Genomic DNA, 17,047 nt, shown 5'->3' on the forward strand with positions numbered 1-17,047 from the left:
TGGGGTGTATACTCAGGAGCGGCACTGTTGGGTGATATGATAACTCTGTGCTGAACATCTTGAAAGACTGACAAACCATTCTCCAAACTGGCTGTCTCATTTTACAGTTCCAACAGCAATAAATGACAGCTCCAGTTTCTCCACATCTTTGCCAAAATGCTTGTTATTTTCTATTTTATTTCACCCCTCCTGGTGGGTGTGTGGGTGTGAAATGGTATGTCACTGTGGTTTTTATTTGTATATTTTAATGTGTTCATTGGCCATTTGTTTATCTTTTTTGAGACATGTCTGTTCAATCCTTTGCCCACTTTTCAAATTAGTTTACTGGGATTTTTATTATTGAGTTTTAAGAGTTCTCATACATTCCACATATGTCCTTTATCAGATACACAATTTGCAAATATTTTCTCCCATTCCGTGGGCCAGCTTTTTTGTTTAATATATTTTAAATTATATATTCTTGGGATGGAGTATGGCCTTTTTACAAACCAGGGAACTGTTGTGAAATAAATCAGAAGCCTGCTAAGGCAAGTATTTAATGAATATACAAAACAAGTTTTGTGCATGTATAAGGCACTGATTGATCTAAGAGAGAAACATACTGCCTAGAAGCAGGTGCAGGAGATCACTTGAGTGGTGAAAGGTCATCACAGAGCCGAAACAAAGAGAAGGATCTGTTTTCCTGCTCTTTCCCATAATAAAGGAGTGCACAGTGCAAGGCTCAGAAAATTAATTCAGGACCAATAAGAGGGAAACTGAACAGCCTTCTCTCTAATTAAACTATTGGAACTAGTTAATTTCCTCAGCCTGATCAGTAGATCATTCTTTGTGGTGGTGTTCATTCACTTACACTTTAAGCAAACGTTTTGAAACCATTAGTATATCCAGATACTATTTTCAAAGGTAGCAGACTCTAAACACACCATCAAGCACCACCATGCCCCCGGGGCTGGGGAACTAACACAACTAGTCCTGCATTTCCCTAAAAAACACACGGAGCACCTGCCATGCTCTAGGCGTCGGGTTCAGCAATGGGACCATGGGAAACAATGTGACCTGGCAAGTGCAAATAAAGAGCCATTCCCATGTGGATGGAAATACCTATCGTGAACCAAGTCCACTGGGGGTGGAGGTTGGGGGAGTCACTCAGACCTGTGATGCTGATTAATTTAAGAAGCACTCTCATGCTCGGTCCACAGATACTGATCTATAACACGTGCTAGGAGTGGCACGGAGATAACGAGGTGCTGGAGATACGAAACCCAACGGTGCACAAGCTAGTGCCCTAGCACCCAGACAGATGAAGGCAACAGCATGCAACGGGTGCTCGAATGAAGCACCGTGAAGCAAGCATCTTATTTGGGCCACTGACATACGCCGAGTGGCTAGACTAGAGCTGGAGCATGGCAGGCGCTTAGGAGTATTTGCTGAACGAATGAGGGCAAGCACAGAAGAGAGGCTCTGAGCCCAGACAATGTGAGAGGTGTGTTCTGGTATTAACCCCCCACCCCCTTAAGGTATGAGGCTCAGCAAGCAGAAGGGACACAGCTGAGATGCTGTAGGCTCTAAATGCCGGAGCCTGGCCTGAATCACCGAAAGGCACAATGTCCAGACTTGCAGGATAAGAGCAAATGTGAAGAGACCAATGACTCTATGCCTCAATTTGTTCCTCCCTGAAACCAAAACTAGTTTTGGGAACACACAAGGAAGTCCAGGAAACTCCTGAAACAAAAACATGGGCATTGCCATGTGTCAGGGCTGGCTGAGGGTCTCGTCTGGAGCTAATATTTAAAGCAGACCCAACAGGCTGAGCTGAAATTAAGTAATTTCAATACTGATATATTGATGGAAATAGAAAAATGAGTGAATACAACCCCTAAATTCCAGCAAGTGCAAGTAATTATCTGTTGAATAGGCTAAATAATATCACAGACAAATCATATTATGGGAGGAGACAGAGAAGGGAGAAGGAGCCTCTGGGTGGGGAAATAAAGAAGTTTCACAGAGGGGCTCATCCTTGAGCTGGAACTTAGAAAAAGCATAGGATTCTGATGGGCAAGAATAGGGAAACATGGGCCAGAAATGCTGGCAGGAGCAAACGCACAGGGCAGACAGATGGGAGCAAGGCCATTACTTCTTCCCTTTGGGGCATGGAGGGCGTGGTGGCCAGTCCAGGAGGGAGGCAGGAGGCCATAGATACATCCCTCCGACGAGTTCAGGCTGGATTCCCAGACACCAGGAATGCTGGGCCTGACGTGTGTGTGTGTGTGTGTGTGTGTGTGTGTGTGTGTGTGTGTTTACATCATGGTGACAAGGAAATGATGTGTAAAAGCCCCAGCAAGAGCACTAGGGTCTGGATGGGAGGAACGGCAGTCAGGAGGGAGAGGGAGACCCAGGAGATGCTGTAGAAGCAGGAGCACCTGTCCCGGGGACAGGTGGAGTATCCGAGATGAGTGTGCTAGGGAAAGGGTGGAGGACAGACTGGGTTTCGTCTGTTTTATTTTTTATTACTTTTGTGTGGGTTTTTTTGTTGTTGTTCGTTTGTTTCTGTTCTTTTATGTTTTTCATGAGGGTTTTTGTTTTTTTTGTTTTTTGTTTTTTTTGGTATTAGTCTTTTTAAAAGACTTGGAAGCTCATCATTCCAAAAGAAAAACAATTTAATTGATCAAAAACTCAATCTGATAGTCAGCTGCTGGGGTGACTTTCTGAGCAGGGATGCCTGGAGGGTGTGTGGCCTTGACCAGGCTCCTTTCCTGCCCCCCACGCTCCACAGCCATCTCGGTTGGGCATCCAGAACAACCGCTTAGTCATCCCTCTGTCTAAGCGGGGATGGGGCTGCCCAGCAGCGCAGTGCAGGGAGTTCCTGAGTTTTGGATGAGGGACCCAATACTGCCATGGCAGGCAGTTCCAGAAACCATGTATTCAGACTTTCGGTATAAAGCACCCCTCGGATTATGGGTCCCACTCCACTTGCCACTGCGTTATGCCTGTCAGGGGAAGACAACATTTCTATGGCCATATCACCTTTCTAAAGAAATGACTTTTTGAGTAAATTGGTTGCAGTATGTGTATTGTATATATTATACAGTAATGCCTGAGAAAATTAGCAGCTCTGCATGACAGGGCATCGCCAGAGTCCCCTAAGTTTAGAGCTACAGTGCTCCCCCCAAAATGAGAGGTGTGGGTATTGAAAGCAAGAATTCCCTCCCAAAGCAGACGTAAAGGGACAGCCTGGAGACCCATCCTGCCACACTTTCATCTGAACATGCCTCAACTATACTAGGATCGCATACATAACTTGTCTGATCTCATCAAGAACTGGAAAGGTGGTTTGCAAAACTTGACTTACAAGCCAAGATCCATTAAAACACCTAAAAAGAAAAAAAAAAGGCAACAAAAAAGAGAAAGCCCCAGCTGACAAAAATAAATCCTCTGAAAGTTTGGTTTTTGTGTCTTCGCAGAATTCTCCCAAACTCTTTTGCCCTAAAAACAGAAGCTTCGATATCGACGCTATCTATAGTGTGATAGATGATGCCAAACAATACGTATACATCGCTGTCACGGACTACCTGCCTATCTCCAGCACAAGCACCAAAAGGTCAGTGAGTGCATAACAGCGTCTTAGAACCCAGCCTCCGGGGCCAGGCACAAACGGGGGATCACGAGAAACCAGCTTGGGCCCTGAGATGCTCTCAGTTCACCTCAGGTCGCTCACCATTCAGAACTCCTCGGTGTGCATTTGCACCTTACCCGTGATGCATGGGTCCGTTTGAAGGGCTTAGGGTCTTACCCTGCAAAAGTTCCTCAGTGCTTCCCCTTAATAGGCACGGGAACAACTTTAGAATGAAGATCGGGGTGTTGTCAACTTGAAAGTTATTTGAAAAATAAATAATAAAAATTATTCGGAAAAAAAATATGTCTTGAAAATTATTAGTTCGCGGGTGTCCCTGAAGGACATACTGACCCTGAGCAAGCCTGGCAAGATTTTCCGTGGGGGAGACGTCATTTTGTTGTATTCATGCCAGTCTTCATTAAATGCTAAACTTTCATATGCTTTCAACCTCAAGGAGAAGGAAACTCAGAATGTGTATGTTCTCAGTCAATCCATTCCTCTGTATGAGGAAGAAAGCATTTTAAAAATGAAGGGATTTTTCAATAATTCATCACTGTTTGGGGCAAAAAAAACTTGAAATAAATGTAGGGGCAGAATGTATGCCCCTCAATAGTTACATGCATAAATGCGTGGCTATGCCCCAAATGTTTCCTGCTTTTGCTTTCTTGCTGGGAATGCAGAGATTTGGGTGCTTGTGTTTTGAATAACATTTAATCCAGGAAAAGTTTTCAAAGTACACTTTCTGGGAGTACAGCTTGAGACCTTTTTAATTTGGAAAATTACAATTTCAAAATAACCATTTACTGAGGTTAAATGATTAAGCGTGCTCTCTCTTGCTTGAATATTTTTCATGTTGCCAACCCCACATATGCATAATGTGCAGCTTCCTTATGCAAATGGCTGTAGGATTGCGAAAGCATGTTTCTCCCAGAAAGTGGTCTCCCATAATGACAGTCAAAAAGCATTTTAAGCTGCAGGAGACACTATTAAAACACTTTTACTTTAAAATATGGTACATTCCTTGAATATTCATAGGTTTTTACCTATATACTTTTACATGTTTTCTATCTCTCCTTTTTATTTTCCTCCTGTTTATTGTGTATTTTGTTTGAGATTTCATTTTAGATGTCAACCTCACTGGGGAAGATTTTGAAACATAATAGATAGGTTTTGCCTGATTTTTCCATTATTGAGAAGGAGAATAAGGTCAAGTTTATGGACTTATGTTAGTATGAGATGATGATTTCTTAGGATTGACAAAACCTTCATTCCATGAAGTCCCAGGAACAAAATTAAGCTCCTTTGTGGCCAGGGGGGGAGGGAGTTAGCATGGAGAATCTAAAATATCTTGGAAATGCAAAAGTTAGAGAAAACTAAAAGAATGATAAAGAACGGAAAACTCACCTGAAATTTTGCATTTGGGTTATTAATCTCCCATTTCAGTTGTTAGTCAAAGAACAGTTCTTTTATTGGACTTACAATGCGTCAGAGCAGAAGAAATAGTTCAAACATCCAGGTTATAATTAAATTCTTAAGAACGAAAAAAATGGAAAACCCCTGAGAAAAGACACTGAAGTTTGTATCAGCCGAGGAAGTCTATTTGGTTTGCTTTTTGTTTGTTTTGGTGTGTTTTATTGCTGTGAGTGGGGGACAACTTCATAATTTGTGCTGAAATATAACAACATAGCCACATATAGCCACACTTTTTCTTTTTTTCATAGTCTTACCAAATGAAAACAACAGACTGTTTTAAGCATTTAATTGCCCCACTCATAAATCTGAAAGTATGACAATTAAAATCTCAGCTGTAACTGGATTAGCTTTTGCCTTACTTAAAGTAAATATTCTAATCACCTTTAACTATTTTTTTATCAAGTGTAAGTGGGTTTTATATATTTCCTAATTGTAAACATGCCAATGACATGTCTCTGTCCATTATTCATTTGTGGCAAAACATTCTTTTTTGATAGTGTAAAAAAAATAAGAAAGCAAGCTAGGTCTTTCAGGTTTGAAAGACAACTTCTGAATAACATTACCTCTAACCAGTCTGTAAGAAAATTTTTTTCTGTTTTATTTGTACATATTAAACTTCCTTTTCATTAACTAAAAAAAAAGAATGAAAAAAATTTATGAAAAAAAATTAAAAGTCAGCCTGGCTACTTATCTTTTACATTGTCCTGGAGAAATTTTTTAGGAGTGAATTCAACTTGAATAAACAAATAGACTTTATCAAATATCAGTGTGTTAATATGCTACAGACTTAACTTTTAGTCTACACACTGCTAAACATCCAAATGAAAGGAAAAATTCACATGCTCCCAAAGTATAAATGGTTGGTAACATGTAAAAAAATATATATACGTCATCATTTAGCAGCAATGTTAGAAGTAGCTTCTACTTTTCAGAGAAGTAGAAAGTGAACAGAACAATGATACATGGCTAAATAGATCCTGCAGTAAAAAATCAGAGGCCCTATTTCAGTTCTTCTTGTGTTAGCAATCAAGTGCTGTTTCTTTAAGCAATTCACTTATTTATTTGGTTCACAGTTTGGGGTTGTTCATTATTTATTTCCTCAGTTACATGAAATACATCTTTCAGAAGGAAATCAGTAAAAGGGTGAAGGAACAATAAAAATGTAGGCTGGCAGCCAAGAATACTCTCTGGCAAAGTTACCTTTCAGATGTGAAAAAAAAATAAAGACTTTCCCAGAAAAACAAAAGCTGAGGGAGTTCACCACGACTAGACCTGCCTTACAAGAAATGTTGAAAGGAACTCTTTAAGCTGAAACAAAGAAACAAACAAACAAAAAAATGAAAGTACACAAAATTCTGATTAAGGTGATAAACAAGCAGTCAGAATTAGAATATCGTAACTCTTTTAACTCTTTTTTGGAATAGTATATTAAACTTAACTATATCCTAAATGTTAAAGGAAAAGAGCATTAAAATAACTATGCCTAGGGGCGCCTGGGTGGCTCAGTCGTTAAGCGTCTGCCTTCGGCTCCGGTCATGATCCCAGGGTCCTGGGATCGAGCCCCGCATCGGGCTCCCTGCTCTGTGGGAAGCCTGCTTCTCCCTCTCCCACTCCCCCTGCTTGTGTTCCCTCTCTCGCTGTCTCTGTCTCTGTCAAATAAATAAATAAAATCTTTAAAAAAAAAAAAAAATAACTATGCCTACTATAACTTGGTGATGAAATCATAGCCTACAAAGAGGTAATTTGTGACATCAAAAATATGAGAGGAGAGGAGTAAAAGAATGATAAGTGAAGAAAAGTAAAGTGCTATCAGCAGAGAAAAGACTTTTTTTCTATGAGATGCTTTATGTAAACCCCATGGTAACTACATGGCAAAAATCTAGAGCAGAGACATAAACATAAATGGGGGGAGAACGAGCAAATCATCCTGGAAAACCACGAACTGGCAAAAGTCAACGGAAACAAAGAAAAAGAAACATAGAAAGACAAAATAACCAGAACGCAGAAGATAAAAAGGCCAGTAGTAAGTGCTTACATGTTAGTAATCACCCTCAGCGAAAATGAATTGAACTCACCAATCAAAAGGCACAGAGTGGCTGGATGGATAAAAAAGCAAATATGCTGCCTACAGGGGACTCACTTTAGCTCTAGAGACACATACAGGTTCAAAGTGAAGGAATACAAGATGATATTACAAGCAAACAGAAATGAAAAGAAGGCAAGCGTAATCATACTTATATCAGACAGAATAGACTTCAAGCCAAAAAGGGTCACAAGAGACAAAGAAGGTCATTATATAATGACAAAAGGGCCACTATATCAAGAAGATAGAGCAATCATAAATATACATGCTTGCTACCAACACTGGAACTTCAAAACATACTAAGCAATTAGGGAGAAATAGACAATAATACAGTAATTGTAGGGGACTCTAATACCCCACCATCAGCAATGGATAAATCACCCAGACAGAAAGTCAACAAGAAATTGTTGCTGTTGAACCTGGCTTTAGAACAAATGGACTTAGCAGAACATTACACCCAACAGCAGCAGAATACACATTCTTCTCAAGTGCACTTGGAACATTCTCCAGGATAAATCACATGTTAGGCCACAAAAACAAATCTTAGCAAATTTAAGAAAGTTGAAATCATACCAACTATCTTCTCTGACCACAATCATATGAAACTAGAAATCAACAAGAGGAAAGTAAAAAGATCTACAAATATGTGAAACTAAATACACTTCTAAACAACTTTTGGGTCAAAGAAGAAATCAAAAAGGAAATAAAAAATTGTCTTGAAAACACAACATATCAAATATTATGGGATGCATAAAAGCAGATCCAAGAAGGAAGTTTATAACTATAAACACATATACTGAGAAATGAGAAAGATCTTAAATAACCTAACTTTACACCTCAAGGAACCAAAAAAAGAAAAACAAAGTAAGCCTGAAGTTAGCAAAAGGAAGGAAATAAGTATCAGAGCAGAAATAAATGAAATAGAGACCAAAAAATCAATAGAAAGGATCAACAAAACCAAGAGCTGGTTCTTTGAAAAGAGAAACAAAATTTAAGCCTTTAGCTAGACTAACTAGACTAACTACAGAAAAAAAAGAGAAGGCTCAAAGAAATAAACATGAAAGAGGAGATATTACAACTGATACTACAGAAATACCTAGAATTATGAAACTACTATGAACAATTATATGTCAAGAAATTACATAAACTAAAAGAAATGACTCCATTTCTAGAAACACACAACCTATCAAGACTGAGACAGGAAGAAGTAGAAAATCTGAACAGACCAAGTATGAGTAAAGAGATTGAATCAGTAATCAAAAAACTCCCAACACAAAAAACCTCAGGACCAGATGGCTTCCAAACGTTTAAAGAAGAATTAACACCAATCCTCCCCCAAACTTGTTCAAAATATCAAGAAGGAGAAACACTTTCAAACTCATTCTGTGAGGCCAGCATTACTTTGCTACCAAAATCAGAGAAGGAGACCACAAGAAAGAAAACTATAGACCAATATCCCTGATGAATTTAGATGCAAATATTCTCAAGAAAATATTAGCAGACCGAATTCAGGAACACATTAAAAGGATTATACACGATGACCAAGTGGGATTTTATCCCTGGGATACAAGGATATTTCAACATATGCAAGTCAACAAATGCAAATACATTGCATCAGTAAAATAATAGATAAATATCACATGATCATCTCAATACACAAAGAAAAACCATTTGACAAAATACAACACCCTTTCATGATAATTAAAAAAAAAAAACCTTTAACATGGGTACAGAAGGACTATAACTCAGCATGATAAAGGCCATATATGACAAACCAACAGCTAACATTATACTCACTGGAGAGAAATTAAAAGCATTTCCCCCAAGATAAGGAAAAAAGCAAGGATGCACTCTTATTCAATACAGTCTTGGAAGCCCTAGCCAGAGCAATCAGGCAAGAAATAAAAGGCATACACCTTGGGAAGGAAGAAGTATAATTGTCATTATTTGCTGATGATATGATCTTATATATAGAAAATCCTAAAATTTCAGTAAAAAAAACTGTTGGAATTAATCAACAATTTCAGTAAAGTGCCAAGATACAAAATCAGTTGCATTCCTTTACACTAATGATGAAGCTTCTGAAAAAGAAGGAAAACCATCACATTCACAATAGCATCAAAAACAAGATACTTAGGAATAAATTTAACCAAGGAAGTGAAAGATCTGTGCAATGAAAACTACAAAGCTTTGCTGAAAGAAATTGAATACACAAATAAATGGAAAGGCATCCTGTGTTCATGAATTAGAAGAATTAATATTGTTAAAATGGCTATACTACTGAAAGTGATCTACAGATTCAATGCAATCCCCATCAAAATACCAAAAACATTCTTCACAGAAATAAAAGAAATAACCTTAAAATTTGTATGGAACCACAAAAGACCCTAAACAGCCCAAACAATCCTGAGAAAAAGAACAAAGTTCAAGGCATCACACTTCCTGATTTCAAACTATATGACAAAGCCATAGTAATAAAAACAATACAAAAATAGACGACACCAACCAATGGAACAAAATAGAGAGCCCAGAACTAAACCCTGGCCTATACAGTCAACTAATATTCAACACGGGCACCAGGAACACTCAATGGGGAAAGGACAATCTCTTCAACAAATGGTGCTGGGAAACTGGAGAAAAACATGCAGAACAATGAAGTTGGACCATTATCACACGACTCACAAAAATTAACTCAAAATAGATCAAAGACTTAAAGATAAGACCTGATATCATAAAACTCATAGAAGAAAAGATAGGAAAAAAGCTCATCAATAATGGTCTTGCTAATAATTTTTTTGACATCACACCAAAAGCACAAACAACAATAACAAAAAATTAACAAATGGGACTATATCAAACTCAAAAGGTTTTGCACAACAAAGGAAACAACAAAATAAAAAGATTACAGAATGGGGAAAAATTTTTGCAAACCATATATTGGATAAAGAGTTAATATCCAGGGCGCCTGGGTGGCTCAGTCGTTAAGCGTCTGCCTTCGGCTCAGGTCATGATCCCAGGATCCTGGGATCGAGTCCCACGTCGGGCTCCCCACTCAGCGGGAAGCCTGCTTCTCCCTCTCCCACTCCCCCTGCTTGTGTTCCCTCTCTCACTGTGTCTCTCTCTGTCAAATAAATAAAATCTTTAAAAAAAAAAAAAAAAGAGTTAATATCCAAATCTGTAAGGAACTCAGTCAACTCAATAACAACAACAACAAAAAGCAAATAATATGATTAAAAATGGGCAAAAGAACTAAACAGACATTTCTCCAAAGAGGACATCAAAATGGCAACAGACACATGGAAAGATGATCAATATCACTAATCATCAGGGAAAGGCAAATCAAAACCATGATGAGATATCACCTCACACATGTTAGAAGGGCTGTCATCAAGAAGTCAAGAGACAACAGATGCTGACGAGGATGTAGTGAAAAGGGAACCCTTATACACAGTTGGAAGAAAGATAAATTGATCCAACCACTATGGAAAACAATATGGAGGTTCCCCCAAAATTAAAATAAGTCTACCATGCGATCCAGCAGTTCCACTTCTGGGTATTTAATCAAAGGAAACGAAAACAGGATTCTGATGAGATATATGTACTCCCACGTTTATTGCAGCACTGTTCACAATAGCAGGGATATGGAAACAGCACAAATGCCTATCAGTGGATGAATCGATGAAAAGATGTGGTGCATATATACAATGGAATATTACTCAGCCTCGAGAAAAGAGAATATCTTCCTATTTGCACCAACATGGATGGACCTTGAGTACATTATGCTAAGCGAGACAAGTCAGACAGAAAAAGACAAGTACTGTATGATATCACGTCTATGTGGAATCTAGAAAAGTTAAACTCGTAGAAAACAGACAGTAAAATGATGGTTACCAATGGCTGGGGGGTGAGGGATAAGAGTGATGGTGTTTAAGACTGCAAACTTGTAATGAGTAGTAGATAGGTCATAGAGAGCTAATGTGCTATAAATATTATACTGTAATAATGTAATGTGGTGACTATCAGTACATTGGCAATCATATTACAATATAAGAATGTACCAAAGTAACATGCTGTATAGCTTATTAAATTTACACAATGTTATGCATCAAATTTATTCAATAAGAAAAAAGTAGACTGGTCTGTGGGCTATTAATATTTTTCAGTTATGTTTTCATTCAACAGATATTTATTGGGCACTGTGCAGGAGTGATTAAAGTCTGAACAGTGTATGGTCCCAGGAACTCCATCCAATAGGACAAATGGACACAGAATCTATTATAATAACACAGTGCGGGGAATGGAACAGTAGATATATACACATAATATTATAGGTCCTTGGTGAAAGAGCATCTGTGGCAGTTTCAAGCAGAGGCTTATTGGAGGATATGCTACTTGATTACCTTTTAAAATATGCAGAAGTTAATCAAACAAAGGATAAGAAAGGGAGTTTTCCAGGTAGAAGGGACAGCACAAGTTAAAAAAAAAAAAAATCACCTGGCACATGCCAGGATCTGTAACAAGTTCAGTGCTGGAACACAGGTGGTGAGAGATCAAATTGGAGGGAAGGCAGGGACCAGGGACAGGAGGACCTGACTGTGAGGGAGTCTTGTGACTTTGGGGAGCCTCCACTACGTTTCAGTCAAAGGAGATGTGCTTTCAGATAGATTGCTTTGGTGGTCATGGAAGACATACTTGACAGGGACAAGACTGGAGGCCGAGAAACAAATTTGGAGCTGTTACAGTGGCCCAGTCAGGGATAATTACAGGATAGAATAAAGGATATACATTCCAGGAATATCTCTGAAGCACATGGTGAAAAGGAGAGCAGGCACAAGAATGATAACCAGGTTTTTGCTTTGGGTGATTAGATGATAAACATCATACAAAGTAGAGAGTCTGTACGAAGTAGAAGGAAATAAGCAGATTTGTGAATTTGAGGTTCTTGTAAAGGTCCGGATGGGTAAAGACCTTACAAAGATATCCAGAATGAAGTCTGAAGAGGGTTAGGCCAGTGATGTGAATTTGGAGCTTTTCAGACTCTAGAGGACAGTTGAGATCAAGTATGTAGATGAAGCCACCAAGGAGATGGCCTGTGGAGTGAGGAGAACAGGGGATGGTGATGGAATCTTAAGGGAGCATGGACCATACAACAGATAAAGAAACACTGTGAGAAATAAGGGACAGACCATCAAACCACAGGGTCGTAGAAGCCAATGGAATCTGTTTTCAAGAAGAAAAGAACCATCAACAGAGCCACATGTGACTTAAACTAACAGTAAAGTAAGAATTGAATGATGTCCATTAGATTTGGCAGTTGGGACATCACTGCAGACTTGGAGATTTTGCACAAAAATGGTGGGCTGGAGGCCAGGGGGCAGTAGGCTGAGGAGTGAGTGGGGGTGATGAAGTAAAGTCAGAGGTTCTAGATTATACTGTCAAGAAGTTATGTTCAAAAAAGTAGAAACAGACCCATAAAGACAGAGAGCAAACTGATGGGCGCCAGAGGGGAGGGGCAGGAGGATGGGCAAAATGGGTGAAGGGGAGAGGGAGGTACAGGCTTCCAGCTGTGGAATGAGTAAATCACAGGGATGAATGGCACAGCACAGAGAATATCCTCGATCATCGTGTGACGGTGTTGTGTGGTGACCGATGGCAGCTGTGTGCTGTGCACAGCGTAACGTATAGAGATGTTGAATCACTGTGTTGTACACCTGAGACTAATGTAACATTGTGTGTCAGCTACACTCAAAGATGAGAGATAGATAGATGATAGATGATAGATAGATAGATAGATAGATAGATAGATAGATAGATAGATAGTTGATAGATAGTTTAGTTCAAAAGGGAAAAGAGATTGTGCACCAGCCATGGAGCGATGCAGAGTCAGGGGAGGGTTCTCTGAGCAAGATTTACATTTTATTCTCAAACTAAGAGGAAGGGAGAGAGGGGGAAGTTGAAACACTCTTTGGGAAGGAATGACCAATGAAACACAGTTAGAGGGTCAGGAGAATGGCCCAGGGGGAAGGGTGGTCCAGGTCTGACCCTGAGCAGGTTGCCTTATCCTCTGAGCTGGGGGAAAGGGGAAAAGGATGTGTGAGGCTCTCAGGGGTAGAAAGTTGAGGAAGACCATGACCGAGAAGCTCTATTTTGTGCATGGAGGAAGAAACAAGTTTCTCTGGAGTGAGGTCTAGCTTAGAGTAATTACAGAAAGGTCCCAGAGGAGGAACTGCCCAAGGCGAGGACAGGGGAGGTGGATGGTGGCGAGGGCCTCAGCTCACAGGGCTGAGCTAACTTTGTTCAGCAGTCCTTGGTTTTGTGGCCATAGAAATAGACCAAGGGATGTGTGTCTCTGACCCAAGAGCTAGAGAAAGGGGCAGGGAAGGTGTTCTTCAGGTGATCACTGAGGTTGGGCTGGGTCGGAAAGGTGACCCGGAGCTGATGGAGCAGGAGAGTGAGGGGGTCATGTGGCTGAGCCCATGTAGGGCAAGAGCGTGCTCAGTGGGGATTTCATAGAGTGCAGGACGCTGCAGGACCACAGGCTGGTCCATATAAAGAGGAGAACTTTGGAGGTGCACTGATTACAAAACCAGCAGGCTAAGGTTTTGAATAAAACTGTATCAGTCCAAACTGAGTTAGCCTGGAGTTAGGGAAAGATTTGAACCAGTGAACAAACAAAGGTCTACACATTTTGGGGCTGAGGGGAGATAGATTTGGGGCTTGTCTTTAAGATAGAAATGTTTGTTGTTGTTGTTTTTTTAAATAAGAAATCAGTGACAGTTCTGGAAGTGACATTGTGTGTGTTTTGGGAGGGCTGACCCCACCTCCTAAACCAAGTGGGTAAATTGTGGTAGCAAATAACATGGCAGGACTTCCAGAGAAGCTATGGCCTCAGGAAGAGTCAGGATTTAGTTAAGGCAAAAGGCTACAGATTCAGGGAAGAGGCTGAGCCTCCAGGAGACACTGTTGGCCTGGTGGAGAAGTCCAAGGGCCAGAGTAGCTGGGGGCTTGGTCAGGAAAGAGGAAGACAGCCTGGAAATGAGAGTATGGGGAAGTTTGGATAATCAGAGCAGAAGCTCATTTGGGGGGCAGTTTCCAAAGAAGAGGGGTTCTCACAGCCTTTGGGGGCTGATGGGGTACTCAAGGCTCTGAACAGGAATTCTGTTGGAAAGTTGACTCTCAGCGCTCATGTGAGCTGAGGTGGTGCAGGAATGGTGAGGATAGCAGGTGGTGGAAGTCAATCTGTCCACATCCTCTGAGACCCCAGTGGTGGAAGAATTCATTTCAGGCAGAGTCAGGACCCAAGAAAGCATCCTCTGTAGGTGCCCAATCCAGGAGATCTGCATGTTTTCAACATATCCTATCAGGTTGTGTCTATATTACAGAACGAAGTAATGATTGGGTTAATATAAATGTTCTTTGCAGTCTAGTAAATTTCTTTCCCCAAACTAACTTATTTTCTTTATTTTTATCCACATGGATATTATTCCTACAGGACTTACTGGCCAGACTTGGATGGGAAAATAAGAGAAGCATTAGTTTTGCGAAGCGTTAAAGTTCGACTCCTTATAAGCTTCTGGAAGGAAACTGACCCCCTTACATTTAACTTTATTTCATCTCTTAAAGCTATTTGCACTGAAATAGCCAACTGCAGTTTGAAAGTTGTAAGTATGATATTGACTTCAGTATTATTAAATAAAAAGGGCTGATTCCCTCCCCACATCTGTGAAAGCCGTAAGCACACGCATTCGTGTAAACTGCCAATTAAGAACCAGGATAACAGTCTCTGATAGTGAGAAAATATTTCAAAAGTAGGATAAGTATTTTTTTCAAGACAAACACACGAGAAAAGGAGCCTGGAACCCACGTTTGCTGGTGCCCTCCCGGCCTCGCCCTATTTTCACACACTGCCTGTTGGGCCCTCTCTGCTTTGTTTGAACTTCCTCGTTCACCTGCCATTCCTGTTTCTAAGTCTGTGACCAGCAGCGGCTCTGCTCTCCACAACCTCCCCCAGCCCCAGAGACCCCCAGCCTGAGCTCCTGTTCTTGCTCCAGTCCTTGGGGCCACATGCTAATCCATATACTTTGAGGGAGACAAGATTGGGAGTGGGTTTTACTCTCAGTGTGGTAATGCCTTAGCTCATCTTTGACTCTCAGGTCCTCACATGTGATGCCCTCTTCCTCCCCTCTGGGTCTCTGTATAATGCTGTTCCCTCTGCCTACAGCACTCTCCTCCTCTGTGCCTTATCTGACTAATGCCCGCTAGGAAAGGGCTCACCTTTTCCAACCTCCACTGCAGTCATTCAGCAAATGTACCCTGAGACCCTACTCTGTGCCAGGCACCCTTCTGGGTGATGGGTCTGTGCTCCATTGCAGTATTTAGGGACCAGGATGACAGGGGTGCCACCATCCACTCTGACACATAGCTTCCAAGATAGTCCCAACCCTCAGCATCCCAGGGCCAATCAGAAGGAGAGAGTGAGAATGGAGGACTGCCCAGGAGGCATTTATGGGGTGGGCCTGGAGGTGGTGAACCTCCCTTTAGCCTTTATTCTGCTGCTCAGAAGTCACTCACCTGGCCACACCGAATGTCAAGGGTGGCATGTTCCCCAAAAGACAAAGGGACAGGTTGGTGGATCATCAGTCTGCACCCACACAGAGAACCCTCATCCCCCACAGGTACTGCACAGTGCAAAGTTCAGGACCTCCCAGAGATGTGCGGTTCTGGACCTCATAGTTCAATAAACAGAAACTAAAAACAAAACAGCAATTTCCCACGAAACCCAAAACCCAGGTTGAAGTTACCTCCTCCCCATATAACAGGGACAGAAGAAGGCCAGTGAATGTATGTACCAGTAGCCACAGCCAAAGGTTTTGTTGTACATAGTTCCCAAACTTGACCAATATGCTTCCTTGCCCATATACTTCTGCCTCTGCCTCCCTCTCCCTCCCTCCCCCTCTCTCCTTCTTTCTCCCCCTTCCCCTCCCCTTCTCCCTCTCGCTCCTCTTTCTTATTAATGGTGGTTTCATTCAGATCATCAGACTTGGGTGGGAAGATTATACCAATTATGATTATTCCAGTTATCTGATCTTTGCTGCAGGATTGAGTCTTAACTGGCCTCAGTCACTTAAATCATTTTTTCAAACTAATTTTATACTCCTGGGCTCCTGGCACAATCAGTTTTTCTAACCCTTTGAAATACCATATTTCTAGTGTATCTGCTCTCTTTCATATTGGTTTGCAAGCCAGCAAATCCGTCTCTGAGCTTATTTGTCTCCTCTGATAACTTCCTAAAAGCACTAATAACAACCAACATATACTACTAACAATTTGTTTTCCCATCCCTTGACCTGTAGCCATAGTTGTTTTTTTTGGGGGGGGGGTGCTTGGTCTTCATTCCAAATTAATGCAAGTTATGGTTTTGCCAAATATTTTGCCACTGCTTGGGTCTCCATTCTTTCCATCCTGTAATACCAATTTCCTTGTTGCCTGCTGCCCATTGGGTAAACCATTGCTACATCTTTTATTAAGTTTTATTGTTGCCATTAGGGCACCATCTCACTTCACTTTGCCTAGATGTAGTAAGTGCTTAATATTTTTTTTTAAATGAAGGAATTTCTTATATTCATGAGTATAGACAGTTGGACAGGCACTGCATTAAATACTTTGTATGTACTACTTAATATTCACAACTACACTGTGAAGCAGGAACTTTTATATTGTAAAGACATAGAAAATGAAGCCTAAAGAGATTAAATAATTTCTCTCCAGGACACTAGTTAATAGAGGAGAAAGATTCAAATACAAGCCTTTCTTTCTTTCTTTTTCTTTCTTTTTCTTTCTTTCTTTCTTTCTTTCTTTCTTTCTTTCTTTCTTTCTTT

General features: G+C 40.6%; 1 protein-coding gene across 3 annotated transcripts in view; it reads left to right on the plus strand.

The window, feature by feature from the left end:
• PLD5 (phospholipase D family member 5) overlaps window positions 1-17,047 on the plus strand; it is a 416,609-nt gene that overhangs the window by 378,215 nt on the left and 21,347 nt on the right. For all 3 annotated transcript variants that reach the window (XM_032389318.1, XM_032389319.1, XM_032389320.1), the window contains 2 exons: window positions 3,462-3,598; window positions 14,662-14,830. In XM_032389318.1, coding sequence (XP_032245209.1) covers window positions 3,462-3,598; window positions 14,662-14,830 — 306 coding nt within the window. The remainder of the gene's footprint in view (window positions 1-3,461; window positions 3,599-14,661; window positions 14,831-17,047) is intronic.

Source organism: Phoca vitulina, unplaced genomic scaffold (genome assembly GCF_004348235.1).
Source record: "Phoca vitulina isolate PV1807 unplaced genomic scaffold, GSC_HSeal_1.0 scaffold54, whole genome shotgun sequence".
Lineage (NCBI taxonomy): Eukaryota > Metazoa > Chordata > Mammalia > Carnivora > Phocidae > Phoca > Phoca vitulina.